Source organism: Eulemur rufifrons, chromosome 24 (assembly GCF_041146395.1).
Source record: "Eulemur rufifrons isolate Redbay chromosome 24, OSU_ERuf_1, whole genome shotgun sequence".
Classification (NCBI taxonomy): Eukaryota; Metazoa; Chordata; class Mammalia; order Primates; family Lemuridae; genus Eulemur; species Eulemur rufifrons.
This window is the reverse complement of record NC_091006.1, coordinates 11,161,539-11,189,307: the sequence shown is the minus strand read 5'-3', so window position 1 is coordinate 11,189,307 and position 27,769 is coordinate 11,161,539. Positions and strand designations below refer to the sequence as shown.

Below are 27,769 nucleotides of genomic sequence, written 5' to 3'. Positions count from 1 at the left end.
CCTCCTCTAAATAAAAACACCTGGTGGATTTGGTCCATAGAAGATGGTTACCATGGTAATGCCAGCTGGGTGGCTACCAGGGAGGGGTTGGGGAAGAGGTGTTCTCTTGGAGATCAGTGTCCTTGGGGCTGGGGTCCTTTCTACCTGAGCGCAAGGTGGGGAGGGGTTGCCATAGTACTGATGAGGGCCGGAGCAGAAGGGCCACCAGGGACTTGGGTTACCTTAGCAACCTTCTCCTGGTGTGGAGTCCAGAGAGGTTTGGGCCTCCATAACCACAAAGGTGGAAGGGTGGGGAAACTGGGGGGCTCCAGGCTGGGGAAGGGTTACCATGACAATCGACCTGACCAGGAATCAGAGAGGATGGGGCCACTGTTGAGACTACCCCTGGTGGTCGCCCTTTCTCTCAAACAGGGAGAGTGGTATTTGGGTCTAGAAGGGGTAAGACTCTTTCTTTGGGACGAAGTGGGAGGAGGGGGGCTGAAAGCAGCCCCTTCCTATGTCTCGCTTTTGCCAGGGTGACTGTCCCCCGGGGGCCTGGGTCTCCCTTTTCCACTTCGGGGAGTGCGGCCCCGCCCCCGCCTCTGTCCCCCCCCCGCCGCAGGCACGCTTGTATTCGGGGTCGACCCGGGTGGGCAAGGCTCGGCCCGGCCTCGTGCTCGCCGCCGCCACCCCCCTTCCCTGTCCCCAGCCGGGCGCGCGCGCGGGGGGTGGGGGGGCGCGTTGGCGCGGCCGCGCAGGCGCGCGAGGCACAGTGGGCGCGCGGGCCGGCCCCGGGGCCTCCATGATGGAGGAGCGAGCGGCCGCCGCGGTCGCCGCCGCCGCCTCCTCCTGCCGCCCGCTCGGCTCAGGCGCTGGCCCCGGCCCGACTGGGGCCGCCCCAGTCTCTGCCCCTGCCTCCGGGCCCGGCCCGGCGGGTAAGGGAGGCGGCGGCGGAGGCAGCCCCGGGCCCACGGCGGGCCCGGAGCCCCTGAGCCTGCCGGGGATCCTGCACTTTATCCAGCACGAGTGGGCGCGCTTTGAAGCCGAGAAGGCCCGCTGGGAGGCCGAGCGCGCTGAGTTGCAGGTGAGCGCCGCCCCGGGACCCCCGACCCCCACCCGGCCCGGCCCGGCCCGGCCTCACCCGCCGCCGCCGCCGCCGCCATCTTGGAGCAATGGCCGCCGGGACGGCCGGGGGGGCGGGAGGGGACCGCGACGGTCCCGGAGAGCGAGTGAGGGGCCGTCCGAGGGGGCTCCTGAGGGGACCCGGGGGCGGGAGGGGACCCGGACGGCTCGAGGTGGGAGTGTAGGGACCCGGGAGTGGGAGGGATCGACCGGGACCGGCCGAGAGAAGGGTTCAGAGGGATCAGAACCGGCTGGGAGTGGGAGTGGGACTGAGCGCGCCGGCAGAGAGACTCCTGAGAGAGGCGACTCGGGACCCGGAGGGGCGTCTAGGAGAACTCGGGAAGGGGTGTGGAGAGGAGTTGGAGGGATCTGGGAAGGACCTGAGTCGTCTCGCGTGGGAATGAGCAAAAGCTCGCAGGGTGCAGAGGGTCTCACACCGCCGCCCCTGCCGACCGGGTGCGTGTTGGAGGTGGGATCGGGGGAGCGTCTGGGGCACTTGGGGTCTGGGCGAGAGCGGGTCCTGGCGGGGAGCCGGGAGGAGTGGGGAGAGGAAGTCGGGAACCTGGAATGGGGTGTGTTTCGGGGCGTTTGAATGGGGGGGTGCTGAAAGATGGCTGTGTAAGGAGTCTGGAGGTGAGAGGAGGGTTTCAAAGGGTCCCAGGATGAAAGTGTGTGCCCTCCCCTCTGAGGGAGAAACTTTGGGGAGCTCGGACATGTGTGGCTGGCTACGAAGTGCAGAGAGGGGGTCCTTCGGGTGGAAGCGTGGGCAGGGCAGAGGACATACCCTGGGTACGTCTGGCTGGGAGAGCTTGAGAGTGGAAGCGCCAATTTGGGAGTGTGGAGGAGTAGCTGCGATGGCTCCGAGATGGAGGTGTGTGTAGGATGTCGGATATAGAGCCCTGAATTGGGGGAGGGGGGCGTGGGTCCAGCATGTCCAATGTGGAGATGAAGGATCCTGGGATGGGGCCAGTGAGCAGGGATGGGGTACCCTGGGGCGATGCATTAGGGGGAGCATTTTGTAGAGCAGGAAGGCAGCGAGAGGAGGCATCCCAGAGGGACCCTGGGAGGAGATGTGTTTGTGCTAGTTTCTGGGAAAGGACCCCATGGTTTGCGAAGTAGCTTGGGAGCAGGATGTGCCCTGGGATGTTGTATGGAAGAGGGCTTTGCGACTTCTAGGAGTGTGAGGTCCATTTGCAGTTGAGTGTCTGGTGGAGCCTGGGAATCAGAGATGTGAGGATTTGAAAGGATCCAGGGATGGGCCACCAGGAATCTGAGGGTTCCTGGGCTGGGGTGTCATTAGCAGGATTTGTCAGTACTTGCTCTAGCAGCCCATCTTTCCCCTTCTGATTTGCTGTTTCCCGTCTAGTTGAAGCAGGTACCCAAATACATCACTGATTAGAATTTTGTCAGTGAGATGAATAAAGAGAGACTCCAGCGTTCTCCCGCCCACATGGGGATCTTAGCTTGCGGTGGTAGCTCAGGCTGGGGCTGAGGTGGGAGAGGGGTCTTTAGGTACGTGCTTCTCGCTTTCTTGTCCTGATCTCGGAGCTCTTCCCCAGCATACATCTCATTAGATCTTCTCAACGCCCCATTATATAGGCAGAGCCAATGTCGCAGCTCAGTCAATCATAATGATAGCAGCTATTTATTGAGCACATACTGTGTCTGGGGCACTGTATTAAGCACTTTAGGTATATGCATGCTATCATTTAATTCTTGCAACATTGTGGGAGGGGGCATGATATTTTCTCCCCTTCCTGCCTTTATAAAAACTATTCAGAAGAGGAAATGGAGGCGTTGAGAGGGTGAATGATTTATCTAGGATCCCAGCAGATGAGTGGCAGGGCTGGTCTGTGGCCTTTAAAGCCCATGCTCTGTACCTCTCTGCCACCCAGTACAAATGAAAACCGTGGTTCAGGGAAGCGAAGTGGCCTCCCCAGGGTCACCCAAGTAATCACAGCAGAACTGTGGGCCTGCGAGATTTCACAGGTGCGCCCTACAGCACCCACCATACCACTTTCATCTTTGAGATGTGAGAGGAAAGATGTGTTTATGCCCTCACGTTAATAACCCTTCTTGGAGTTTGAGAGGGACCTCTGGGGAACTCCCAGTTAATCTCTCTCTCATCTAGGCTTTAGCATCGTCCCTGACATCTTTTGTTCTTCTACGTTAATAAAGTTTTAAACATCTCAGAGGGGTGTATGTGTATGTACACATACATGTGAGTGAATAAGGAAAGTTCCCCCTCTTGTCCCTTTCCTACTCCTCTCCAGCTCTCCTCCCCAACTGTTATTGTTATAAAAGTAGTTTGGTTGTGTGTGTATAATATATGAGATCATCCTATATGTGTCATTTTGTGTCTTTTTTTCACATAATGTGTTTTGGTGTTCCTTTCACTCAGTACAGAGAGCTCTCTCTCTCTCTTTTTTTTTTTTTTTTGAGATGGGGTCCCGCTCTTGCTCAGGCTGGTCTCGAACTCCTGGCCTCAAGCGATCCTCCTGCCTCAGCCTCCCAAAGTGCTGGGATTACAGGTGTGAGCCACTGCACCCAGCATATTTCTCATTATTTTTGATAACTACATAGCATTCCATTGGATGTTGGTTCCGTGGCTTGCTTATTTTGCCCCTCTTGATGGACTTTTAGACTCTTTCTAGTTTCTCCCCATCAGGCCCGGCTGCAGTGAATATCTTTTATGCCCAGGTGAGGATAAGGCAGAGCAGATGGGTGGGATAGCAGAGTAGGTGTGTTTATCAAATGGTGATTGGCTCTGCCACGTTGCCCCACCAGTTTACACCCCATCTGGGGCACTTCTTTTTACACACCTTTACTTGAGCACTTACTGCTTATAGAAAGTGTGACCTCCCCTGTGAGATCCTTTAAGATCCAGACCGTGTCAGATTGTTTTGATGAACTGTGAATAACTTTTCTCCGAAGAGCTGACTACAGCTGCTCCTAGCGGAAGACCTGCCGTCGGTATTAATAAGTGCTCGATACCTGTGTGTACATGGCAGAGAAGGCAGCCCCTTATAAGGTCCTGCCAAGAGGCACCCAAAGTGTGGAGCAGGAAGGTGGCATAGCTGCAGTCTGGTCATGAGCAGGAATTTGCTAGGTGGGGGGATTCCCAGAAATAGGCCCTGTGGTTTCTGCCCCTCTGAAACTTCCAGGCTAGCAGAGGAAGCTGGCTTGCAGGAAGCTGCAGAGAGCTATACACCTTCATGCAGCTGAGTTCTCGATTGTGTGGCTCTGCACATGTTCTGGGGAACCTCTGAGAAGGGAAGCTCTTTGAGGACAGGAAGAACCTTTTGGGAAGGGAGCTGAACTTGACGTTTGCATAGGAGCAGCGACAGGGAGCCATGATAAGTGCGGTGCCAGCGGAGAAGGTGTGGAGCTGTCCCCTCCCCTCTTCCAGCATCCTAGGGGGTCCTGAGTGATCCACTGGGGACTCATCTCTCCAGGAGCCAGTGAAGCTTGGGAAGGAGGCATTTAGGGATGCAGGGCTAGGTGGTTAGATGGCACTGAACGAGAAACCCCTCTCAGGGGGCTGGGACATGAGGCTGCCAATTCAGAGAGGCCTCAGCTCCTGTGAAGACTGAGATTCAGGGACTCCTTGGGAAGCCTTTAAATGTTACCTTGCTGGGGAGAGGGAACAGCAGAGAGGAGGAGAGGCAGCGCAAGAGCCAGGTATCAGAAAGGTTTGGGGGCGTCTGCTCTGCTAGTCTGGCCAGAGGGAGTGGCAGTGGGTGGATGTGGAGAGCAGAGGACTTCCAGATCCCAGACCCGCTGCCCACCGTGGCCCTGGCAGATCAGGCAGGGGTGTGTCGGGGAGTGTCCTGGAGTTTGCAGCGGGGGAGAGACTGACTGGCCACTGACACTTCCCTTTTCTGGTGGGATTCCACCAACCTCAGACGCTTCAACCACATCTTTCTGGTTTTCTTTCCTCCCTCCTCTGCCAGAGGCACTGGGAAGAGGACAACAGAGTCTGAGATTCTGGCGTTGTAACTGGGGAAGGGAGATCGGGGCTGGAGGAGGTGGTGGGGGGTGTGAAGGGTGGCTGAGCAAGTGGGAGGCAGGGTGGGGTACTGGACTCCCCCTTCTTCCCCCACAGACACAGTCACCATGTCCATTGCTGCATCCTAGTCCAGGCCACTGTCATTTCTCCCTGGATTTCTGTGACTGCCCCCTTCTTTGATATCTGCCTTTAGCTTTGCTGCCCCTTCCCTACTCCCTGCCTTCCCATCAGTTCTCCATGTTCCAGCTGGGATTACTTTGTAACTGCAAATCTGGTTACTTCTCTTCCGTGCTCACAACCCTTCCATAGCTTCCCTGTGCTCTTGGGATAAACTTCACACTTGTTAGTGTGGTTTTCTGACTTTCGTGGGGCCTCCGTACTTCTCGAACTTTCCTCACTAAGCCTTTACGCATTCTCAAGCAGCCGCACCGGCCTCATTGGAGTTCCCTGAGCTCACCATGCAACTCTTGTCTCTGCCCTCTGCCAGCAGCCCCCTTCTCTACTCTGGCTAACTTCTAATCAGCCTTGGGTCTTAGCTGAACCGTCACTTCTTTGTCCCTCCTCGTATAGCATGCTTTGCTCCCTCATCGTGGGCTGAGTCACGTGCTATATGTGAGTTGTTGCTGCTCTTGCCTGTCACTCATGCCTGGCAGGACCCACATGGCTTCTCTGATACTCCCCAGTGCCTTGCATAGCACCTGATGCATGGTGGGCAGTCACCAAGTAGTGGTGGGCTTGGACAAGTGCAGGCTCTCAACAGGCTGTCCTGGCACCGGGAAGGAGAAGGATCCATAGTGGAAGCCCAGAAGGGCAGGGAGGACCGTGGATGAAGAAACTCAGGGCTTGTGCTTAATAATCAACTTTTTATTCTCCATCTCTTTTCCCACCTTCTAAAATGATTTATGGAGTAGATTTGGAGGACAGAGAAGATACACAAAGGAGGCCAGGTGCAGTGGCTCACGCTTGTAATCCTAGCACTTTGGGAAGCCGAGGTGGGAGCATCAGTTGAGATCAGGAGTTTGAGACCAGCCTGAGCAAGAGCGAGACCCCATCTCTACTAAAAATAGAAAAATTAGCCAGCGCGATGGTGCCTGCCTGTAGTCCCAGCTATTCAGGAGGCTGAGGCAGGAGGATCACTTGAGCCCAGAGTTTGAGGTTGCCGTGAGCTATGATGATGCCACTGTGCTCTAGCCCGGGTGACAGAGTGAGACCTTATCTCAGAAAAAGAAAAAAAAAGATACACAAAGGACAGAAACTCACACTTCAGCAATGTTGATCACATGTGGGTAGTCTGCCCACCTGGCCTCAGATCTTTGTGTACATATGCGTTGATAAAAGTGTGAAGGGAAAAAATCCCATTGTTTTAGTGGACAGATGAGGTTTCTTTTCCGTTACATACTTGATGACATATATTTATGTGTTGATTGTCCTACACCCCCCCACTAGAATATAAGCCCCATCCTGTTCAATGATGCATCTTCAGTATTTACAGCAGTACCTGATATACACAGTTAGGACTTAATAAATATTTGTAGAGTAAATGAATGAATGAATGATCCTTTGTCATACATTAATGCATGTATATCCCTTTTTATTTATTCAAAAAGAAGCCTACCATTGCAAGTATGCCTGCAGGATAAATTCCTAGAAGTGGAACCGAAAGAAATGTACATTTACCATTTTTGTAGATACTGCTAGATTGCCCTCCAGGAAGGGTACGTCGGTTCCTGACCCCACCAGTGGTGCATGAGGATGCCTGTGCGTGTGCTCGTTGCCCCGGGCTCTGGCCAGCGCTAGGTGTTACTTAGCGTGTCCTCAGTTCTCTGCTAATCTGAGAGTGGCACCTCGTCTCCGGGGCAGGACGGAGGTGCCAGCAGGCCTGAGGGTACCGTGCATGGGGCAGCAGGTCAGGGCCCAGTGAGCCCCGAGGGGAGGGAGAGCAGCAGGGGGCAGCATCTGGGAGGCCACACAGAGCAGACAGCCGGGGGTGAGGCTTTGACCGACCACGGCCTGGAGGAGGTGTCTGGGGTCAGGCTGGAGCCTTCTGGTGGCATCTCTGAAGCTCTTCAACAGGCACACGACATACGGGGAGCTGGGTACCAAGAAGGTGTGGCTGGCGGCGAGGGCAGGAGGCCCGTAAGCCCCAGACGTTCCTATCTGGTTGGAGGGATCGGAGCTCCCCTGAAGAACTGGGCCCATTTGGGAGTTGTGGAAGAATGGACATGGAGAATGAAAATGCCATTCATTTTGGCAGGTAGAAGGCAGAGAGGTAGAAGCTGGCCTTTCTTAGTCCGTATTCTGTGCTAGGGTTTGGACTGAGAAGAACTTGACACGTGAGGGGAGGGCACTCTCATGAGCCCCATTTTCTAGAGGGGCAAATGGAAGCTTAGAGAAGGTTGGTGACCTGGTTCAGATCGTGCGGCGAGTACACGTCTGAGCTGGGCTGGCGCTCAGCCTGTCTGGGGCTGGAACGGTGGAGCACTTGGGGAGAAGCCAGGGAAGAGCCCTGGTCTCCAGGCTTTGGCAGAAGGGCTTCTGGAACATGGTCAGGGGCCAGGATCCTGCCTCGAAGGCCGTTGGCCCAGTGTCTCCAAACGACCTGTTGACAGACTGGAGCAGACTGGGCAGCCCAACCCAGCAGACGGTGTGAAGAGCTTGGCAGGAGCCCCGGGTCATGTCTGGGTCGCATCTCCTGCATCCGGGGCAGAATTCAGTGGGACATCGGGGGTCGGGTAGTAAAGCTTCTGTATTGGAGCGGGAGCCGAGCCGAGCCGAGCCACCCACTCTTGTCCCTAAGCTCCAGAAGTAGCTTCCTACGCCTCGAGAGACAGATGCTCTGGTAAGAATAGTGGGACGCCACCTCCACCAGCATCCTCAGGGACGGCACCTGCCAGGGGGTGTGGGGGAGTCCAGGCTGTTAATCCTACCCCCCTCTCTCCTTTCATCCCTGACCTCACTTCTCCCCAAAAGGCAGCCACCAAGTTCAGCCCAAGCTGGCTCCGTTTTAATTTCAGGGGTTAAGGACTCAAGCTCTTTCATTGCAAGTGACATGGCAGCATTCGTCCTCTCTGTGTTCCATCGAACCCTGGCTCAGAGTCTTTCGCATGTCACTGCAGGGGCACGGGCTGGGGCTGCACCTGAGTGAGTGAGGGACCCACCGCCAGTGGGCCTGAGCCCTGTCGTCTTCCTTTGCTTTCCGTCTCCCCCCTCACCCCAGGCTCAGGTGGCCTTCCTCCAGGGAGAGAGGAAAGGGCAAGAGAACCTAAAGACAGACCTGGTGCGGCGGATCAAGATGTTAGAGTATGCGCTGAAGCAGGAAAGGTGAGCCCTCCTGCCCTTCCCTGGTCCCGCCTCTGAGAGTCGGTCTCCAGCACACGGTCCGGAGGCCACTGGCTGTGCTCACACCCAGCTAAGGGAGATTTGGGGTCAGGCGTTCTCTTCCTGCCATGCTAGTACCATAGGGTTCTGGGGGGCGAGGGGCGGCGCGTGGGTGAAATAAGACCTAGTAGGTGAGATTCAAGATAGAGCCAGTGACAACAGTCTTGACTGAGGTGCAGTCATGATGGTGGTGGCCCACGGTGTGCCAAATACTGTGTTTTCCTCATCCTGTGTATCCCTTCCAGTAGCCTACTGGGTATCATTAGCCCTGTTTCTGGTAAGGAACTGAGGTTTCAAGAGGGTAAGTGACTAACTGAAGAGCTCCCAGGGCTGGGATAGCAAGCTAGTCTGCCTGGCTCCAAGGAAGGGCTGCTTTGCCACCACGCGATCTATGGTGCCACCTCTGTTAGGCCGTGGGGGGGTGGGGGGCAGTTCAGCTTCAGAGGTAGGAGAGTGGATTAGGGGGAGGCCCTGGGATTTGAGGTTCCTGAGGTGACTGCTGACCCTGTCTGCTCTCTTGCATCTCTTACTCGTTAATCATTTGCTCTTTTAGGGCCAAATATCATAAACTGAAGTTTGGGACAGACCTGAACCAGGGGGAGAAGAAACCAGATGTGTCAGAACAAGGTACCCACCCTCTGACCCTCCCCTGCAGTTGAGTGAGACGGAGAAGCGTGAAGACCGCTGCTTTCTTGCCTGGCTCCGTAGAAAGCAGAGCTGGCCCCAGGGGCTGGGGAGTGGTGGAGTGTCACTCCCAGGGCCCCTCCCCTGTAGGCTGCTGTGTGCCAGGTACCGTGCTGGGCCCTGGGGGCCAGTCCTGCCTGCGTCCCTCTGTGAAATAGAGACAGACTCACAACCACCCGAGGGATCCCTCTGCGAGGGGTCAGCGCTGGGGAAAGCGTAGGAGAGTCGGTGAAGCCCTCACCAAAGAGGTGGCGTTTGAACTGGGTTCTCATTCAGTCATTCAGCCAAAACAAAAAAAAAAAGAAAAGAAAAGAAAATTTGTTTATTTCTGGGGTGCTGGCTTTGTGTCACAAATCAGAGACACAGCAGAGAGCAAGATAGACATGGTCCCTGCCCTCTGGTCCCTTAAAGTCTAAGCTCCTTGAAAGAAGACTCAGTTCCCAGGGAGGGGAGTGAGGGAAGAGTGTGCACAGACGCACAGAGATGCACACTGGAGAGCGCAGTGCATTGGCGGACGGGAGTCAGTGTGACTGGGCGAACAGCGTGGGAGGGAGGACATGGCAGGGTGGGCCAGGTAGCGGCGGGACCTTGGCCAAGGTGAACTGCAAAGACCTTACCTGCGGCTAACGGTGATTATCATTATCTGATGTCAGCCTCCTCCGAATAGAACATGAGTTCCAGAAGGACAGGGGTCTTTGTTTCCTGATGTAGCCCGGGCCCTGGGTAGGCACAGTGTAGATGCCCAGTGAATATTTGACGAATAAAGTGCTGAACAAATTATCTAACTTAATCCTCACAACAGTCCCAAGAGGTAGATGCTGTTATTATCAGCCTCATTTCTCAGTGGAGAAAACTGAGACCCGGGTGACACTGACCTGCTCAAGGTCACAGCTGGGGAGCAGCAGAGCGGACTTGCACCCAGTCCACCCGCTCTCTTAGAACCAGGCCAGCTTTCTGTGTAGGAAAATAACAACGTGCCCTGAGCTTTCAGATAAAACTCTCTTGTGGGGACTAGTCCGGGGAACAAGCAGCCAGGAGACTACAGCTGAGAAGCGCCGCCAGGAGGAGGAATCTCTGGGAGCAGAGGGGTTTCAAACACTCAGGAAGTGACGCCACAGGCCCCTTGACAGTGACCGATTTGGGTTTGAGGAGTGAGGAAGATGGAGGAGGTGACGGGTAGGAGGCAGTGCCCGACTAAGACAGCCTCCTCCTTTCTCTCCAGTCTCCAATGGCCCCGCGGAGTCGGTCACCCTGGAGAACAGCCCGCTGGTGTGGAAGGAGGGGCGGCAGCTTCTCCGACAGTGAGTGTGCAGGGGCTGGGTGCTGGGGACGGAAGGCATGTTTGGCTTGAGAGATAAGTCCAGGGACTCCACAGTCCTTCCTGTCCCCAGTGGGGACACTTGAGATAATCAGGATCCCAGCTGGCCACAGTTGGAATGGCCTGTCACCCTGTGGTGGAGCCTCGCCTGGGGAGAGGGAGGGAAGACTTGCTACAGGAGGTCTGTGTGGGGACCCCGCACTCTTGGAATGTGACCCTGAATGCCTCTGTGGCATTTCTTAAAAGGGTAATGGTAAATTATTATTTTTTTATTCCTGAAGAGATCTGTGCATTTTGGAAAACTTAGAAAAAAGAGGGGAGCACAAAGAAACACATCACTCATAATTCTACCACCCAGGGAATTTCATACCCTGTAAACATTTTAGCATATATACTGTCAATCTCTTCCGTGGCTGTGTATTTGTGTGTGTGTGTGTATTTTGTAAAAACAGATTTCCCATTTCCTATTTGATTGTTTTCTTACACATTATTTTTGCTAAGAGCCGTGAACATCTTTCCATATAAATTAGTTACGTTGCTTTTTTTTCTTTCTTTCTTTGAGCTAGTGTCTTGCTCTGTCACCTAGCGTGGAGTACAGTGGCGTGATCATAGCTCACTGTAACCTCTAACTCCTAGGCTCAAGCAATCCTCCTGCCTCAGCCTCCTGAGTAGCAGGGACTACAGGTGCAAACCACCATGCCCAGCTAATTTTTCATTTTTTGTAGAGACAGGGTTTCACTGTGTTGCCCAGGCTGGTCTTGAACTCCTCCTGGCCTCAAGCAACCCTCCCGCCTCAGCCTCCTAAAGTGCTGGAATTACGGAAGTGTATAATCGTCTGTCATATGGATAACCATAAGTATCTATAGCCAGTTCCTTCTTATGTATTTTGTTGAGGTTGTTTTTAATTTTTTAGTATTATAGACAGTGTGACAAACATCAGGAAGATATTTGTGCAGATCCTCGATTTTTGTCAAGCTAACTATCTGGAAGTGCAATTACTGCCTTAAAGTGTGCACAAACAGCCACCCCAAAATGATAATATTAATACTAATAGGCCACACTTACCAAGTACCTACTCGGTGCCTGGCACTTGGCTAAACATTTTGCTCATATCGATTCCTCACATAAGTCCCTGTGTGGTGTAGCTACTCGTGTTCCCCTCATTTTCACAGATGGGAAGACTGAGGTGCAGAGAGGTGATCTGTTTGCACAAGGTCATGTGGTTGTTGGGATGGGGTCTCAGGCAGTCCGCCCCCAGAGCCCAACTGCTAACCCGCCCTGCCCCTGCCTCTGCTGGTGGGGACACACGAGCCTCCAAGACAACGGGCACTTAAGAGGTGACATACGTGCGGGGCAGGGTCAAGGCTCCAAAGGAACAGGGGAACAGAAAAGGCTTCCTGGCCAAGCAGCCTCTTGAGGACCAGCAAGGGACCTTGTCTCCTATCTTTTGAAGCCACAGACACCCATAATTGACTTTTGTTCTTTTTGTTTTCCTTTTTAAATTGTGGAAGTAATAAATGCTCATGTGCAGAAGTAGAGTAAGTTGCAAATGTTCCTCTTACGTCCCTCATCCCATTCTCTAGAGGTCACTGCTATTAAGTTTCATGTGTATCTTTCTAGGCCTCCGAGGGGGCATAATACAAACATGTGTTTCTGTGTGATGTGAACTCACACACATATTAATGCTTTTTTTTCTTTACACAAACACTGGCCTCGTAAGGAATATGTGACTTGCTGTTTTCACTGTGCTGTTTATCGTGGCCAGTTTTCCTCGACACCCTGCTGTGTTTATTTTCTGCCTAGCATTCCTATCAGTAATCTGCTGACACGGTCCCTGTCAGTGGATGCTGAGGTTGGTCCCTGCACTTCAGACTCCCCAGTACGACATTGCAGGGACCGCCCATCCTTGTGCGATCACACTGTGCATGGGTGTGAGGGCTTCCATCGGAAGGAGTCTCGACAGTGAAACTGTTGCATCGGGGGTGTGCTTATGTGAAATTTTGGTGTATACTCTTAAGTTGCCCTGCACCAGGGTGTCCCGGTTTGCGTTGGCCCCTGAAGTATATGAAGAAGCCCAGGGGACATCTGACCCGCATTGGCTCTGTACTCCTGCAGGTACCTGGAAGAGGTAGGCTACACAGACACCATCCTTGACATGCGGTCCAAGCGCGTCCGTTCCCTGTTGGGCCGCTCATTGGAGCTCAATGGGGCTGCAGAGCCTAGCGAAGGGGGCCCCAGGGCCACACCGGGCCCTGGGGGGCTCAGTGGCGGTGAGTCACTGCTGGTGAAGCAGATCGAGGAGCAGATAAAGAGGTGAGCCCTTGGGCCTGGCAGTTGTATCCCTCCGTTCCTCCCTCCTGATGCGGGCCAGTGTCAGAAAGACAGCCGGTGCTCCTGCGTGCTCTGGCTGCCCCTTCTCCTTCTGGAATATATCATGGGGTCGATTGTTCCAGAACCCTCTGCCCCTTCATTGCTGGGATCCCCTGGATTCTGTTCCCCTCTACATACTCTCCACAGCCTCGTCTCTAGGCTGCCCCTCCCGTGAGTCTCATGCCTGCGCCTCCTTAGCAACATCCAGCACCCTGGGTGACGTCCCAGCGGGGAGCAGAACACGTGGTTGCTGTCCTAGGGGGCTCTTATTTGTTCATTCTCTAATCTCATTAATCATGAATTCATTGGAATCAATAAGGTCATGTAGGTGTTGCTAAGTGCTATGGAGAATATGAAAGGTAATAAGATCGAAGGGAGAAATCATGCTGTTTTGGATGGGGAGGGACAGGGAGGACCTCTGGACATTTGGGTATCTCTGTCCTGTGACATTTGGGCAGAAAATTGCATGAAATGGAGGGTAAGACACACAAGTGGCTGGGAGGAGAATGTTCTAGGCAGAGGGAAGGGCAAATGTAAAGGGCCCGAGGCGGGAAGGTTCCAGCCCTCATAGCTGCGGGGAGTGAGCTCAAGGCTGTGGAGAGGCTGCAGTCCCAGGAGGCGCAGCACACAGGCCGGCTGGGGCACTGAGGGAGTGAGTGTAGACTGTGCAGGGAAGAGATCCAAGGCCCAAGCCCTGGGGGCTCGCCTAGCTCAGAGGCTGGAGCGAGGAGCCGGGGAGGAAGCCAAGAGGAGGCTGAGCTGGCAGCCGGTCTGGAGGAAGGCCGGGGAGAATGAGAGTGGTGTCCTGGCTGAAGTGAGTTCTGGGCGTGGCAGCCTGGAGGCAAGTGAGGGGAAGTCTGCAGTGATCTCTCTACCAAGTGGTAACTGTATACCTGGGCAGTTGACAAGAACTCTCTAGAGCATCAAGCCGAAGGCAGAAAGGAAGGTGTTTGCATTTATCTGAACTTTGAATTCCACCCTGCCTTTATGGTGGAGTCAGGTTTGGTAAACACCTCCCTTGCTAAAACTTGTCATCATGTTGGAGGCCAGGAGGTAGAAGTAGGAGTGCCATCTGTCGCCGGGCATGGTTCAGGCTCCTCGGGAGCAGGGAGCGCTAGTGCCCCTGCTGTCCACAGCTGAGCTGGCTGCGGGTGTTGGAGCATTTGCAGAATGGCTGGTTCCTCTTTCCTGCTGGGCGCGTCTGCCCCTTGCCTGACCTGCCCTTATGGTCTGCCCGGGCATGCTAACGGGGGGCTGCCAAGTGAGCGCCGCTCTCTCCAGCGTCCCTCTGACTCAGCACATGCAGGAGCTGTTTGGTCAGGGTTGGGGGGTCGGTGCTCAGTGAGGAGTTGGGGTGGGTCTGGGTGGAATGAGGTTCCGGTTGGCATGAGCATGCGTGGGGCAAAGGCTGGAGTCGGGGCCCTGTGTGTGATTACAGTCAAGGCTACTCGGGGCTTAGGGGCTCAGCTGGGTCCAGGCTCTGGCCACCACACCTGGGCAGGCGCCTTCCCTTCTGAGCTTTGACACCTGGCAGGACTGAAAGCCCCTCTGCCCCCTTGTCGTGGGCAGGAACGCAGCAGGCAAAGATGGCAAAGAGCGCCTGGGCGGCTCGGTGCTGGAGCAGATCCCCTTCCTGCAGAACTGCGAGGACGAAGACAGTGACGAGGACGACGAGCTGGACAGCGTGCAGCACAAGAAGCAGCGCGTGAAGGTGAGCGCCTCCCCGCCACAACGCCCTGCGTCCTGGTCTGGGTGCGGCCCCATCGCAGCCCTTCCCCGAGTCCCAGCTCCTCTTGCGGCAGGACTGTGCCTCAGTGCCCTGCAGAGGTGCCTTGGTGTTTGTCAACAGGGCCTTCGCCCGCGCTCCCCCATTTTCCACTTGCACCGCCGTAACTCCCCGTCCTCTGCTGCTTCATCCCAGACGTCCCTCAGAGGCCTGCCTGAGCCCCGCGGGCCAGGTCAGCACTCAGGGCGCTCCCCCTCGGGCCGCCCCACCGGTTCCGATCCCACGTGTTTGGTGTGACTGTTGCCCTCTGTGTCCTGCAGCGGACTGTGAGCTCCACCAGGCAGGGATTTTGTGGGTCTTTTTGCTGCTCCATCCCTGGGCCCTGAAAAGGGTCTGGAACACAGGCTCTCAGTAAATATTTGAGAATCAGACGAGTGTGGCTGGGCCCGGGGTTCTGCCTGGGTGGAGGCTCCTCTCTGCTTCTCCCATCAGAAATTATCCCTGAATTTTTCTTTTCTTTTATTTTTTATTTTTTATTTTTTTGGAGACAGAGTCTCGCTTTGTTGCCCAGGCTAGAGTGAGTGCCGTGGCGTCAGCCTAGCTCACAGCAACCTCAAACTCCTGGACTTAAGCGATCCTACTGCCTCAGCCTCCCGAGTAGCTGGGACTACAGGCATGCGCCACCATGCCCGGCTAATTTTTTGTGTGTGTGTATATATATATATATATATATATATATATATATTTTAGTTGTCCATATAATTTCTTTCTATTTTTAGTAGAGACGTGGTCTCACTCTTGCTCAGGCTGGTCTTGAACTCCTGACCTTGAGCGATCCACCCGCCTCGGCCTCCCAGAGTGCTAGGATTACAGGCGTGAGCCACCACGCCCGGCCTATCCCTGAATTTTTATACTCCTGTGGCCTTCACATCTGTCACCACAGTTGTTCCACCACTGGGCTGGCGTGTTGTGCAGGGCTGTCTGTCTCCACACAGCAGACCTTCAGGGAGGCTTATCTGGAAGCCTCGCTGTGACCCAGAGCCCTGCTGTGACTCCCAGATTGGCCACTGGCCTGGCTGTGTGACCTGGGGCATGTGCTTCTCTTTGTCTTAGCTTCAGTTTCCAAACTCATAAAATAGGGCTAAGAGTCCTGGTCTCTGGTTGTTGAGGATTTAATTCAAATGCGCTGACGCACAGAAAGCCCTCAGCTCCACGGTGGCCGGCCCCGCTGCGTGCTCGGTGGCTGTAGTTAATGGCTGGTAGTGTTGGTGGGACTGAGTGGTGGTGTCGCTCTCATGGGCCTGGGCACCATTGGAAGAGTGTGGTTGACAGGGCCCCTTTCTCGTGCACCCTTCAGAGCGCTTGCGAGGGTTCCAGGCTTCTGTATAGAGTCCAGACCCCGGCTGCTGCCTCTCTGGGCCTGCTGTCCAAACCTAGACCCTAGGTCTCTACGTCCCATCCCCCTGCTTCCCCCACGAAGGCCAGAGTCTGGCTCCTCGTGCGTGGCTGACCAGCGCCGTAGAGGGTCAGCCGCACCCTGGCGGAGTTCACAGTTGGCTGAGGCTGCCCAGGGCATGGCCAGAGGTTGGACTTGGTGACCCGGGGCAAACAGCTTCGCTCTGCTCGGCCTCAGTTTCCTTGCCCGTGATATGGGAAGAATAATTACAACAATCACGGTTCATGAGGTTGGGGGGTTAGTTGAAGCCATATATTATGCAGACCTTGTTCAGTGCCCGTTCAGGGCGTGTGACTCGTCCTCGGGTGCGCACAGCAGCCGGGGCCGTGTCCGGTGAGTGTTTACTTGTCATTCCTGCTGTGCTCGTGGTTAAAGCGCTGGGGCCATTCGTCCTCACCGTAACCGTGCACCTCGTTCCCTCGCATCCAGACACGGGTGTGCTGCTCTCCCGGCAAGCCTGTTGTCCTGTTCCTGGCTTCTCTTCCCGAGAGGCGCTGCGCTGTGGGACAGGGGCTGCCCCAGCACAGGCCAGGAGGAGGGGCCGGGAAGGGGCCTCCAAAGCCAGGCTGCGGGGCGGGACAGGCAGCGGCTCAAGGCCTCGGCAGGGGGAGCACACAGTCGGCACTCAGCGCAGGCAGTAGCTGGCAGCTGAGGCGGTCCCTTCTGAAGGGACAGGCAGAAGGCTGGGAACCCTGGCTCATCTGTCCTAGTCCCCAGGGAAGGTTAGTCTCTGGACAAGAGCGCCCTGACCTGTCTGCTTCTCCATGCCCCAGCTCCCCTCCAAGGCCCTGGTGCCCGAAATGGAAGATGAGGATGAGGAAGACGACTCCGAGGATGCCATCAATGAGTTTGATTTCCTGGGCTCAGGAGAGGACGGGGAGGGGTCTCCAGACCCTCGGCGTTGTACTGCAGACGGGAGCCCCCACGAGCTGGGTGAGTCGGGGATTCTCTGGCCATGACGGTGGCGGGGCCAGACCCTGGTTCCTGCCCCTTCCAAACACAGCCGCCTGCAGCTGCTTCCTGCCCCAGGGTCGCCACCGGACGGATACGCTTCCTGAGAGGAGAGTGGCCAAGGAGAGCAGGCGGAGACCGAGCCATGGCAGCCAGGCCCCTCACCCCTTCCCTGGAAAATCCCCCTGGGGACACAGGCAGGCCCGCATCCAATTCTGGCTGATCTCAAGGAGGGAACAGGATGAGGACCCGGTGGGGGACAGGCAGGTGGGGCAGGGCTGCGTCTTCCTCCCTGTCCTGTGACTCCTGGCTAGGAGGGCCTTTCGGGGGGGGGGGGTGTCACTCGGGGTGCATGGCTGTGGACTGAGGCCCAGGCAAAGGCAGTGACCTGCCCACCGCCCCACAGAGGGTCCTGGTCAGCCTCGGTCTCCTCTGCTAGTCTGCCACCTGGGCCCAGAGCGTCATAGCTGCCCACAGTCATAGGAAGGCCCCCAGCGGTAGGGAAGGCATCTCCTGCACAAGGCTGGGTTGGGACTGGTGGGCGACTTCCTGTCCGTGCCTTGTCCCTGCAGAAAGCCGGCGGGTCAAGCTCCAGGGCATCCTGGCTGACCTTCGGGATGTGGACGGGCTGCCCCCCAAAGTGACCGGCCCGCCTCCTGGAACTCCCCAGCCCCGGCCACACGAAGGTAAGAGACCCACTGCGCCCCCAGCCCAGTCCTGTGGGCCCACAGTAGAGGGAGGCTGCAGAGCTGAGCCAAGGGCTTCTGTGTCCTCAGGGCTGAGGCCCAGCCTCCAGCCTGCAGCCTCCCTGTCCCAAAAGTTTGTCTGTCTGTCTCTGTCTCCCTCTCTTTTTGTCTGTCCTACCCTGTCTGCCTGTCTCTCTCTGTCCCCTCCTTTCAGCTGTGATTCTTGGTCTCGTCCTCTCCCTGTCTCTCCTGTTCCTTATCTCTCTCTGCCTCTCTCTCGTCCTCTCTCTCCCCGGCCCTCTCTGCCCCTCCCTCCCCTCCCCCTACCAGGTTCCTTTGGCTTCTCCTCAGACGTTTTCATCATGGACACTATCGGGGGCGGGGAGGTGAGCCTGGGGGACTTGGCAGATCTCACCGTCACCAACGACAACGACCTCAGCTGTGATGTAAGTTCTCCAGGTGTCCCCGCCCAGCCCCCAGCGGCCGTCGTGCCCAGGGCCAGCCTTTGCCGAGCCCTGACCGGGTACCGTGCTCAGGCCCTTCCGTGTGGACCGTGTGACGTCATCCACAGCCCCGGGAGGTGGCTTCTCCCACTCACCCTGCTTCGCAGACGGGTGCGGGTGCAGGCAGGTGGGGAGACTTGACTGTGGTCGCTGAGGAGCAGGGCCTGGAAGACTCCAGAGCGCGGATCTGGATCACGGTGCCAGGCTCCTTCAGTCAGTGTTCCCTCCTGCCCCTGGCGTTTTGGGGTACAGGAAGATGGCCTCACCAAAGCCTCCCCAAAATAAGACCAATCTGGTGTGAATGGGGCCAAGTGGGCTGGAGTGAAATGTTCTGAGCCTGAGACCCAGACGGGCCTCTGGCCATCTGGGCACCTCTGGCCTGGATGTATGCGTATGTTTCCTGTGGCAGGGCAGGACTCGGGGGGTGGTGATCCCAGTGAGGTGGGGGCACTGCTGTGGGACGCGGAAGGGAGCCTTGGAGTGTGCCTCAGGGCTCTTCAGCTTGCCGCAGGATGTCGCCCAGGCTAGGGAAGGGACCGTGTTCTGAACTCTGCCGGGGGAGGGGGCAGAGGAACTACACAACAGCAGATACTGTGGCTCTAAAGAATGGTGACAGAAGTGACGGCTGGGGTGGGGACCTTGGGGATGGACTGAGCCCAGGCAGAGGGCTCTTCAGATGTGAAACGCATCTTGGGGCAGGGTCCCGAGGCTCGCCTGGCAGTCTCCTTGTCGGCTTTCCCAAGCCCGGCCTTCCCGGGTCCCCCACTTGGCAGGTCTTTCCATCAGGGCACGTGCAGTGGCCCTAACAGGCCTGTTGATTCTGCTCTCAACGCCTCCCCATTCATGTCCTTGCCTCCACCTCCACGGTCAAGTGTCCGGTCTGAGTACCCTCATCTCTCCCCGGGACTCCGTGACCTCTTAACCTCTCTCTCTGCAGCTGCTCTTACCTGTCCCTAACCCAAGCCTCCCATTGGGTGGCCAGAGAAAGCCATGTCATTCCCCTACTCTACATCCTTCCCCGGCTCCCCAGTTCTCGATGGCTTTTTCCAAGGATGAAATGCAGATTCTGACTGGGCTCCCACTCTGGCTCCTGCCGCCCTCCTGGCCTCATCTGCTGCTTTCCTTGCCTTCTGCACTGCAGCTGCGCAGGCCTCTCAGGCTTGGGCCCGCCTTTGTTGCCTCCTGCCTCAGGGCCTTTGCACGTGCAGTTTCGCCTCCCCGTCCCACTTCTCTTGTCTGGTCAAGTCCCGCTCACTTCCTCAGGAAGACCTTACCAACCCCACGGAGGAGGCCAGGCTGTCTGCTATCTCCTCCTTGTGCTTTTTTTTTTTTTTTTTTTTTTTAGACAGAGTCTCACTCTGTTGCCTGGGCTAGAGTGCCATGGCGTCAGCTCACAGCAACATCCAGCTCCTGGGCTCAATCGATCCTCCTGCCTCAGCCTCCCGAGTAGCTGGGACTACAGGCATGCGCCACCATGCCCGGCTAATTTTTTCTGTATATATTTTTAGTTGTCCGGCTAATTTCTTTCTATTTTAAGTAGAGACAGGGTCTTGCTCTTGCTCAGGCTGGTCTCGAACTCCTGAGCTCAAAGGATCCTCCCACCTCGGCCTCCCAGAGGGCTAGGATTACAGGCGTGAGCCACAGCGCCCGGCCCTCGAGCATTTTTAATTCATTGTACTGGTCGTAGCTCGTAGTTCTGTGCACTTGTGGGATGGTCTGATTGTCTGCCCTGGTTCCCATCCTTCTGAGCTGCTCCAAGGGCCTGTCACACTGTAGGAACTTGCTGAGTGAGTGAGGGGACTGTGCCTGGCAAAGAGGAAGGGGCGAGCACCATGGGCTGCTAGGGTGTTGGGACTCAGTTAGGAGAGAAGGCTCAGCCTCCTGCCACGGCTGGCAGGCCCTCACTCACTCCTCCTGCTGGGGGATCTGTGGGGAAGGGAGGGGTCCTGAAGTCCTGTTAGAGGTGGCAGTGTCTGCGTGAGTGCTGGGATGGATGAGGGGACACTGAGGCAGCTTCCCACTCCCTCAGCTGTCTGACAGCAAAGATGCCTTCAAGAAGACCTGGAACCCTAAGTTCACCCTGCGCTCACACTATGACGGCATCCGCTCCCTGGCCTTCCACCGCAGCCAGGCGGCGCTGCTCACCGCCTCCGAGGACGGCACGCTGAAGCTCTGGAACCTGCAGAAGGCGGTCACGGCCAAGAAGTGAGGGCAGCAACCCCAGAGTGGGGGTGTGGGGGCACCCGGTCCCAGGGCATAGGATGACAAGAGTCTCCGTGACATTGGGCTCCTCTGTCTCCCCACAGGAATGCTGCACTAGATGTGGAACCTATTCACGCCTTCCGGGCGCACAGGTAGGGAGGTGGCCCTGAGCCTGCTAGAAACCTAGCTGTCTGATGCCTGACCTGCTCACTGCCACCATGGCAGGACGATGGCAGGAGGCAGGATGGCAGGAAGGCTGAGTCCCGACGCCTCTCCTGTCCTGCACAGTGCAACCCTCAGCCCATACCCGCCCTGGCTCGGGCTCTGTGCCAACTTTCACGTGCCCCTCGTGGCTGGTCCTCAGAGGAGGACATGGAGGTGGGGGCTGAGAGAACGTAGGGCACAGGCAACTTGCCCGGGTGGCACGGCCAGAGCCCCGCTGGCTGAATTCTTTCTGGCCATCCTTGAAAGATGCTAGTAGGGAACTTGAAGGTCCTGTGGCCAAGGAAGGTTTTGAGCTGCTTGTCTCATCTGCCTTCGCCCATCTTTGCACCCTCCAGGGGCCCTGTGTTGGCAGTCGCCATGGGCAGCAACAGCGAATACTGTTACAGTGGCGGGGCGGATGCCTGCATCCACAGCTGGAAGATTCCAGACCTCAACATGGACCCCTATGATGGCTACGGTGAGGGTAGCTCCCTGCCTTCCTTTCCTCACCCACCGCCCACTGGGGCCTGGTCATTCCTTCCGCACACGCTCAGCGTCCCCTCTTGCCAGGGTCCCTGTGTGGCCAAGTGGAGGGAGCGTGTGAGGAGAGACTGGGAAAGGTGGAGTTAGCTGGGCCAGCTTGTAGGAAGCTGGGACTTTATCCTGAGGCACTTAAGAATTAAGTGGAGACGTGACCAGACTGTCAACTTCTGTTCAGTGTCTGTCCCCCTGCTCTCTGACACCTTTTTTGATCATTCACACAGCTCTGTGCTAATCTTGTCATGACAGAGTTCAGAGGTCTGTGTCTCTCCTCAAGGAACATACACCATTTTCCAGAGAGCAGTCTCACCTACGAGAGATCAAGGGCCAGCCCGGCCACATTAGCTGCCATACTTTGAGCGTCGGTAGGGCTCAGGCCAGAGTCACCTGTGTGGATTCTAGTGACAAGGGAGGCTATGGTGGGAGCTTTGAACGACAGAGAGCTTTGGAGAGACTGGGCAAAGCCCGTGCACTGGGGCACGGGCAGAAAAGACTCAGGCCTAGGGTGGGCCCTGCGCGGTGGGCAGAGGCTGTGTGCCAGCCCTCGGGGGCTGCAGAGCCTCCACTGTTCCTTCTTTCCTTAACTGAGTCCTAAAAATTACATATTGAGCACTGGTTTCTGGGCCCTGGGGAGACAGCCATGAACAGAGGGAAATCCCTGCCCTCTAGAGCCCTAGAATCTTCCCCAGAGTTATCACTCACTATGCAGCTGCTGGCCTGTCCCAGTGCTGGGCGACCCCAAGGGAGCCGGGGCTCTGGGGATGAAGCCGGATGAACGGGACGGCTCGAGCCCAGCTGCCCAGGGCCTGGTGGAGCTGGAGCTCTGGACCGTCTGGGCTGGGGCTGGCAGGCCTGATGCGGCCCATTTCCTCCCAGACCCAAGCGTGCTGAGCCACGTCCTGGAGGGCCACGGGGACGCGGTGTGGGGCCTGGCCTTCAGCCCCACCTCCCAGCGCCTGGCCTCCTGCTCCGCTGACGGCACTGTCCGCATCTGGGACCCCAGCAGCAGCAGCCCGACCTGCCTCTGTACCTTTTCCACAACCAGTGGTGAGTGGGGGACCCTGGCGCCTCACACAGGGGCTGTGCGGAGCTGGAGGCCATCAGGGTGGCTCCTGACGAGGGCTCAGGCCTCCCGCCCCGCAGCCCCCGACCCCAGGGCAGGACCGGGCATCAGGCAGCCTTCTGTCCCCTGTGCCCTCAGAACACGGGATCCCCACCTCAGTGGCCTTCACCAGCACCGAGCCTGCCCACATCGTGGCCTCCTTCCGCTCTGGCGACACTGTCCTGTATGACCTGGAGGCTGGCAGTGCCCTCCTCACACTGGAGTCCCGGGGGAGTAGCGGTAAGGGAGCCCCAGGGCCTGGGGCTGGGCCAGGCTGGGGGACTGGGGTCTGCGTGCCTCCAAGGCCCCAGTTCCTCTTGCGGCTTTGGTGACCTGCTTGCTAGTCAGCTCGAGATGACTTTCCTGCGCCCTCAGGGGCCCTGAGCAGGAAGGAAATAAGGTCCGATGGAGGGCGCAGCCCTGCCGCACTCACAGCTAGGGGCTCCTGGGGCCGGGGGCAGAGTTCGTCATGGACGCCCCACTGGCCCTCTTGGTAGAGCAGATGCAGGTTTTCATGGCCCTTATGTCTCCTCCCCGACCCCAAAACGATCCGGGGCTCATTTTGCAGAAGCAACACTGAGGCTGGCAGAGGAGTGGCCTGTGGGTCCCCAACTTTGACACTGGGGTGGGACGTGGGATCAGCGGAGCTCCTGTCTTGCCTCTGTCCTGGCTCCCTGATTGTCCCCTTGATGTCCTTCCCTCTCCTCCTCTTCCTTCCAGGCCCGACCCAGATCAACCAAGTAGTGAGTCATCCAAACCAGCCCCTCACCATCACCGCCCACGACGACAGGGGCATCCGCTTCCTGGACAATCGGACAGGTGAGGCCCAGCCTGTAGCTGGCCCCACTCCTGCTCGTGTGGTGTGGGGTGGCCCAGGCACAGACGGCAGAAGTCCTCATGTCCCCATCAGAGGCTCTCAGGGCATGTCCTCCAGCCCCCTCACCTCCAGGCGAGGCCCAGAGTGGGAGAGGAACCTGCCACCCACCCGTTTCCCTTCAGGTAAATCCGTGCACTCCATGGTTGCTCACCTGGACGCAGTCACCTGCCTAGCCGTGGACCCCAATGGCGTATTCCTGATGTCAGGAAGTAAGTTGGGACCCTCTTATGTCTCCCTTCCGCAGCAGGGGTGCAGCTTGCTAGAGCCCCCAGGGTTGGGGATAAGAAGAGAGACCTGGGCATTGGCCCCAGGCGAGTACGCAGGGACTCCTGGGGCTGGGGGCTGGGGGGAAGCTGGTCTGGGCAGGAATGACCATGGTCGTGGTGACATAATAGGACGTGGCAGTGAAGCACAGGGTCAGAGCCCACTGGCAGCACTGGTGCCTGCAGCATCTCATTTAATCTTCTAAGCAACCCTGTGTGCTAGGTACTTTAGCCCCATTTTACAGATGTGGGCTCTGACACTCAGAGCTAAGTCTTGCAACTTGGTCACAGTCCAGTGGGCTGTGGGAATGGAGGGCCAGGTCTATCCAACGGAACCCCCACGGGGACTTTGAGCATTTGGTCCCACCCTGCTCTCTCTGCATGAGGGCACTGAGGCCGTGACTGTGAGGCTGTGCCCAGAGGGGATGGTCTGGACCGTGGGTGGATGAAGGCCTACCCGCATCAGACCCCCGAGAGACCCCACGCCAGCAGCCGCGAGCACGGGCGTGTGGAGCGTGCACAGGGGCGCGAGCGGTGGCGGTAGAGGGTGTGGATGGGCACGGAGTGGTCACGGCTGGGCTCTGCCTTCATGGCAGTGTGGGTGGGCAGCTCGGCCCCGGGCCTCGTTCTCCACCTGCCCCTTGACGGCCGCAGCTGTCGGGTGAGGGGTCAGTGAGATCCGGCCAGGTACAGATTTAGTCCAGAGCCCGCGTCCCCTCAGAAAGGGCTCCATCCTGGGAACTGTCAAGGCTGTGGGGAGAGTGGAGCCTTCACAAGGCCTGATCCTCCCTCCTACCCTCCCTTCTTCCCTCCTTTCTCCACCCCTGCTCAAGCTCTTGCAGCCACACAGGCCTGCTGTCATTCCTCAGACCAGCAGGCGTTCCTACCTCAGGACCCTCTGGCTGTCCCCCTGTCTGGAAGCCTCCTCCCCGCCTTCCTCCTCAGGCCATTCTGTCCTCACGCTGGCCACAGGCTGCCTTCTAGCGCCAGAGGGCAGGGGGAGCTGCCTGTGTGCTCCCTGTACCCCCAGCACCTGTATACAGAAGGTGCTCAGTAATACTTGGTGACTAGATGAATGGTTGATGGGGTGGAACAAAAGGGTTCTCCTTTGGGCCGGTGTCAGTGTCGGGGGTGACTGCAGAGGGATGGCAGGGAAGAGGGTTGAGTTGCACTTGATCCCGAGACCTTCGGACGAGGCCAGGTATCTGCGTGAGGAGCTCGGTGACAGCCCTGTCTCCCCACACCTGCACAGGCCACGACTGCTCCCTGCGTCTGTGGAGCCTGGACAACAAAACCTGCGTGCAGGAGATCACGGCCCACCGCAAGAAGCACGAGGAGGCCATCCACGCCGTCGCCTGCCACCCCAGCAAGGCGCTCATCGCCAGCGCTGGTGCCGATGCCCTGGCCAAGGTCTTCGTATGATGCCCACCTGGCCCCGCCCTGGCCACACGCGGGCTGGAGAGCGGGGCTGGGCAGGTGGGGCTGAGGTGAGGGCCTGGGCCCGTTCGTATTCTGGGCAGGAGGGCGGGAACCACCTGTGTCCTCAGCCCTGCTGGGCCCTCACACACCCCCTTGCCTGGCACTTCAGGGTGGGACAAGTCCCACAGTCCGGTCGGGCCACCCTGGGTATGGAGGGGAGGGTGTTGAATAGCTGTGCCCTAGAGACCATGGTCTAGTCTCCCCTCCCTCCTGTCTCCCGCAGGTGACACTCAGCTTCACTCCACAGGCACAGAGGCCTGGCCTCTTCCCAGCTGCAGTGAAGCCCGGTGGTGCTAGCGGCCCTTTCCCCAGGAATCCCTCCCCCACGGCTCCCTTCCCCGAGCATCTGGCTTGGGGACGTGCCCCTTTCAGGAATCAGCCCTCGAGGACGGTCTCTGGGGGTTTCTCCCTGGGCCCTGACACCCGCTCCTGGTATCAGAGCTGCCTTCTTGGAGGCAGCACAGCCAGGGCTGGGTGTTTTTGAGGATGTTCTTCCAAGATGCCAGAAGGTGCCAGGTTCTCCCCTTGAGCTCCTGCCCCCTTCCTCTCCATCTCCCAGACCCGGTGGGGGCTGCGCTGGGAGGAATCCCCATCAGATGCCCCTCCTGGGTGGGCCGAGCCGCAGAGTTGAGCCCTGGGCCCGGCCCCTCCCCCGTCCCCTCTCCACTGCTTTCCAGACACTAACCAAGGCCTCCAGGCCAGACACTGCCCACCACTCCTCCCGGGACAGCCCTCTCAGCCAGCTCGGGGTCGCCCATGGGGAGAGATGGCCTTCTCGTGCCCCTCCCCGGGGCGTGGAGGGTGGAGTAGGGTGCCCTGGGCCCTCTTAACTCCCTGTATATCTGTATAAATAACAGGATTTTAATGCCCCCCCTCCCCCGCCCCACGTTATCACTGTGTGATAGTCTTGGTCAGTCTCCATCCTGGCCCTCCACTCTTTCCCTCTATTTATTTCACTCTCTTTGGTTCCACCCTGTGCCCTCGGTCCCCCTCCCGGGTTCCTGTTTATAAGCCCCATCCCCTCTGCCCCTATCTTGTATGTGAAAACTTGTCTGAATAAACCCTTTGGAGTAAGATGGGTGACAGTGCCATCTGTGGAGGGGCCTGGGGACTTTGGGGGAGGAGTGGCTGGCTCTGCCTGGGTTGGGTGGAGTTTGGAGAGAGGGGATGTAATGGTTGGGGTTTGTGGTAGGGCAGGGGGGGCTGGGGAGGGGCCCGGAGCCTGGGCGGGTGTGGGTGGAGGGCGGAAATGGGGGCACTGGACCGGATCTCCTTGTGCCCCTTCTTTCTGTGCCTAAGCACTCCCTCCCCAGGGGCAGAGCCCGACAAGCAGAGGCTGTGAGGTGACAGTTCAGCTGAAGACCGCCCCCCTCCCCGCACCTGGATGTGTGATGGGTGGTGAGGGGAAGGGCTGGCGCCCAGAGGATTCAGGCCTCCCTCCCCTCCCTGCCCTGTGCCTGGGCCCACACGCAGCAGGCAGGGAAGTCGGGCCTGCCAGTGTTGCCGCCTGCAGGCTCTGCCATGCTGGGGGCCCTTGATGGTCCCTCCTTTCCCTTCTCAGTGGTCTGATGTTTGCTGTGCTGAGCCCGGTGCATGTCATTTCACTGGGTCCTCACAGCCTTGACGGGAGGGACCACTACCATCCACATGGTACAGAACATGGGACGGGCTGCTCTAGGTCTTCGGCAGGTCATCAGATTTTGTGTCCAATCCCATCTCCGTTTGCTATGAGGCCTTCACCGCCTACCAGCTGGTGTCCTCGGGCAAGTCCCAGCACCTCCAGAACACGACACTCGTGCCCACCTCCTGGGTTGAGGCCTGTGAACTGCACGCTCGGGACCTGTTAGCATTTCACCGTGATAGTCATCTGCCCCTCTGGAAAATGGGTACAGAGGCCCCCAGGTGACACAGACAGGAGCCCACTGTGGGCTCCACGTGGCCTTGTTCCCCTGTCATCCTGGGCTCTATGCAGTTCCCCAGGTGGTTTGGTTTTCCTTCCAGCCTCAGACTTCCTTCCTTCCCCAGCCCCAACCCCCGGATGTGGTGACAGAGCGATACTGTATGGACCTCAGCCACCCTCCTTGGCCCTGTACCAGGAAGGGGGGGCTGTGCCGGCAGCTCCCATCCCCAGCCAGTCCTGGTGGCCCATCTCTAGGATGTCTTTGGGGCTCAAACCTAGGCTGTGACCTGTCGGTGAAGGAGGTGGGTGGGGCAACTTCACCTGGTGATCTTGGACAAGTCACTTTGCTCCTCTGAGGCTTCAGCGTCCTATGTGTGTACTAAATGGTAGCCACCATTTGATTATTAGGTGGGGAGGAGAAATCAAGTCTGATTGCCCCCAAAGGGGCAACGGTGGGTTTCGAGAGATATTTGCTGAGGGACTGACTGAATGGACATGCCCACCCATGAATGCCCGAGTGCTTGAGGTGCCCCCCCTTTATCTCCACAAGTTGTTAGCGACAGCCACCATTTACTGAACTTTTGCTGTGTCCCAGGCACCTGCATACCACCTCCATCCCACAATCCCCTTTGGACTCAGTCCTATTAGTCTCATCTAACAGAGGAAGAGACTGAGGCTCACAGAGGGAAAGTCACTCACCTAAAGTCACACAGAAAGACACATGCACATGTCCCCAGGAGCTTATCAGTTCATCAGTTGTGAAGTGGTGTGGGTGTGTTGTCCTCCCTCCCAGGCACCATCCTGAGGGCAGGGGACACTGACCCTTCGCACCTGTCCTCCAGTTAGTCCCATGCACCTTGCCCCAGGTCTCTGGAGACAGACCTGATGCGAGGCGCCCCTGCCCATCTGGAGGCCTGGTCTTCCCACCTGTCGACTGAGCTGCGGGTGAGTGTGCGGGGGTGAGTGTGCGGGCGCGGCTGGGGTACGGGGCGACGCTCTGAGAAGAGAGAGGCCGAGCTC

The 27,769-nt window shown here is 57.7% G+C and overlaps 1 protein-coding gene across 3 annotated transcripts; it reads left to right on the top strand.

Annotated features, from left to right (window-relative positions):
• Positions 1–770: 770 nt before the first annotated feature.
• Positions 771–25,905, top strand: STRN4 (striatin 4). 3 transcript variants are annotated; one of them, XM_069458521.1, is made up of 18 exons: positions 771–1,063; positions 8,328–8,431; positions 9,042–9,115; positions 10,395–10,473; positions 12,606–12,803; positions 14,430–14,571; positions 16,816–16,975; positions 17,566–17,679; positions 18,031–18,125; positions 20,212–20,387; positions 20,489–20,536; positions 20,945–21,066; positions 22,005–22,175; positions 22,330–22,470; positions 22,951–23,049; positions 23,230–23,316; positions 24,623–24,857; positions 25,073–25,905. In XM_069458521.1, exons 1-17 carry the CDS (start codon positions 782–784, stop codon positions 24,790–24,792), a joined length of 2,262 nt encoding a protein of 753 aa, XP_069314622.1. In that variant the 5' UTR covers positions 771–781; the 3' UTR covers positions 24,793–24,857; positions 25,073–25,905. The 3 variants fall into 3 exon arrangements, with proteins under 3 accessions (XP_069314622.1, XP_069314621.1, XP_069314620.1); XM_069458520.1 differs by having other exon boundaries at positions 18,010–18,125; XM_069458519.1 differs by having other exon boundaries at positions 17,566–18,125.
• Positions 25,906–27,769: the final 1,864 nt, after the last annotated feature.

Coding starts and splice junctions, on each gene's coding strand:
- STRN4 (XM_069458519.1), top strand. CDS start 782: ATGATGGAGGAGCGAGCGGCCGCCGCGGTCGCCGCCGCCGCCTCCTCC. Junction 14,572..16,815: donor ACAAGAAGCAGCGCGTGAAG/GTGAGCGCCTCC, acceptor TCCATGCCCCAG/CTCCCCTCCAAGGCCCTGGT. Junction 20,388..20,488: donor AAGGCGGTCACGGCCAAGAA/GTGAGGGCAGCA, acceptor GTCTCCCCACAG/GAATGCTGCACTAGATGTGG.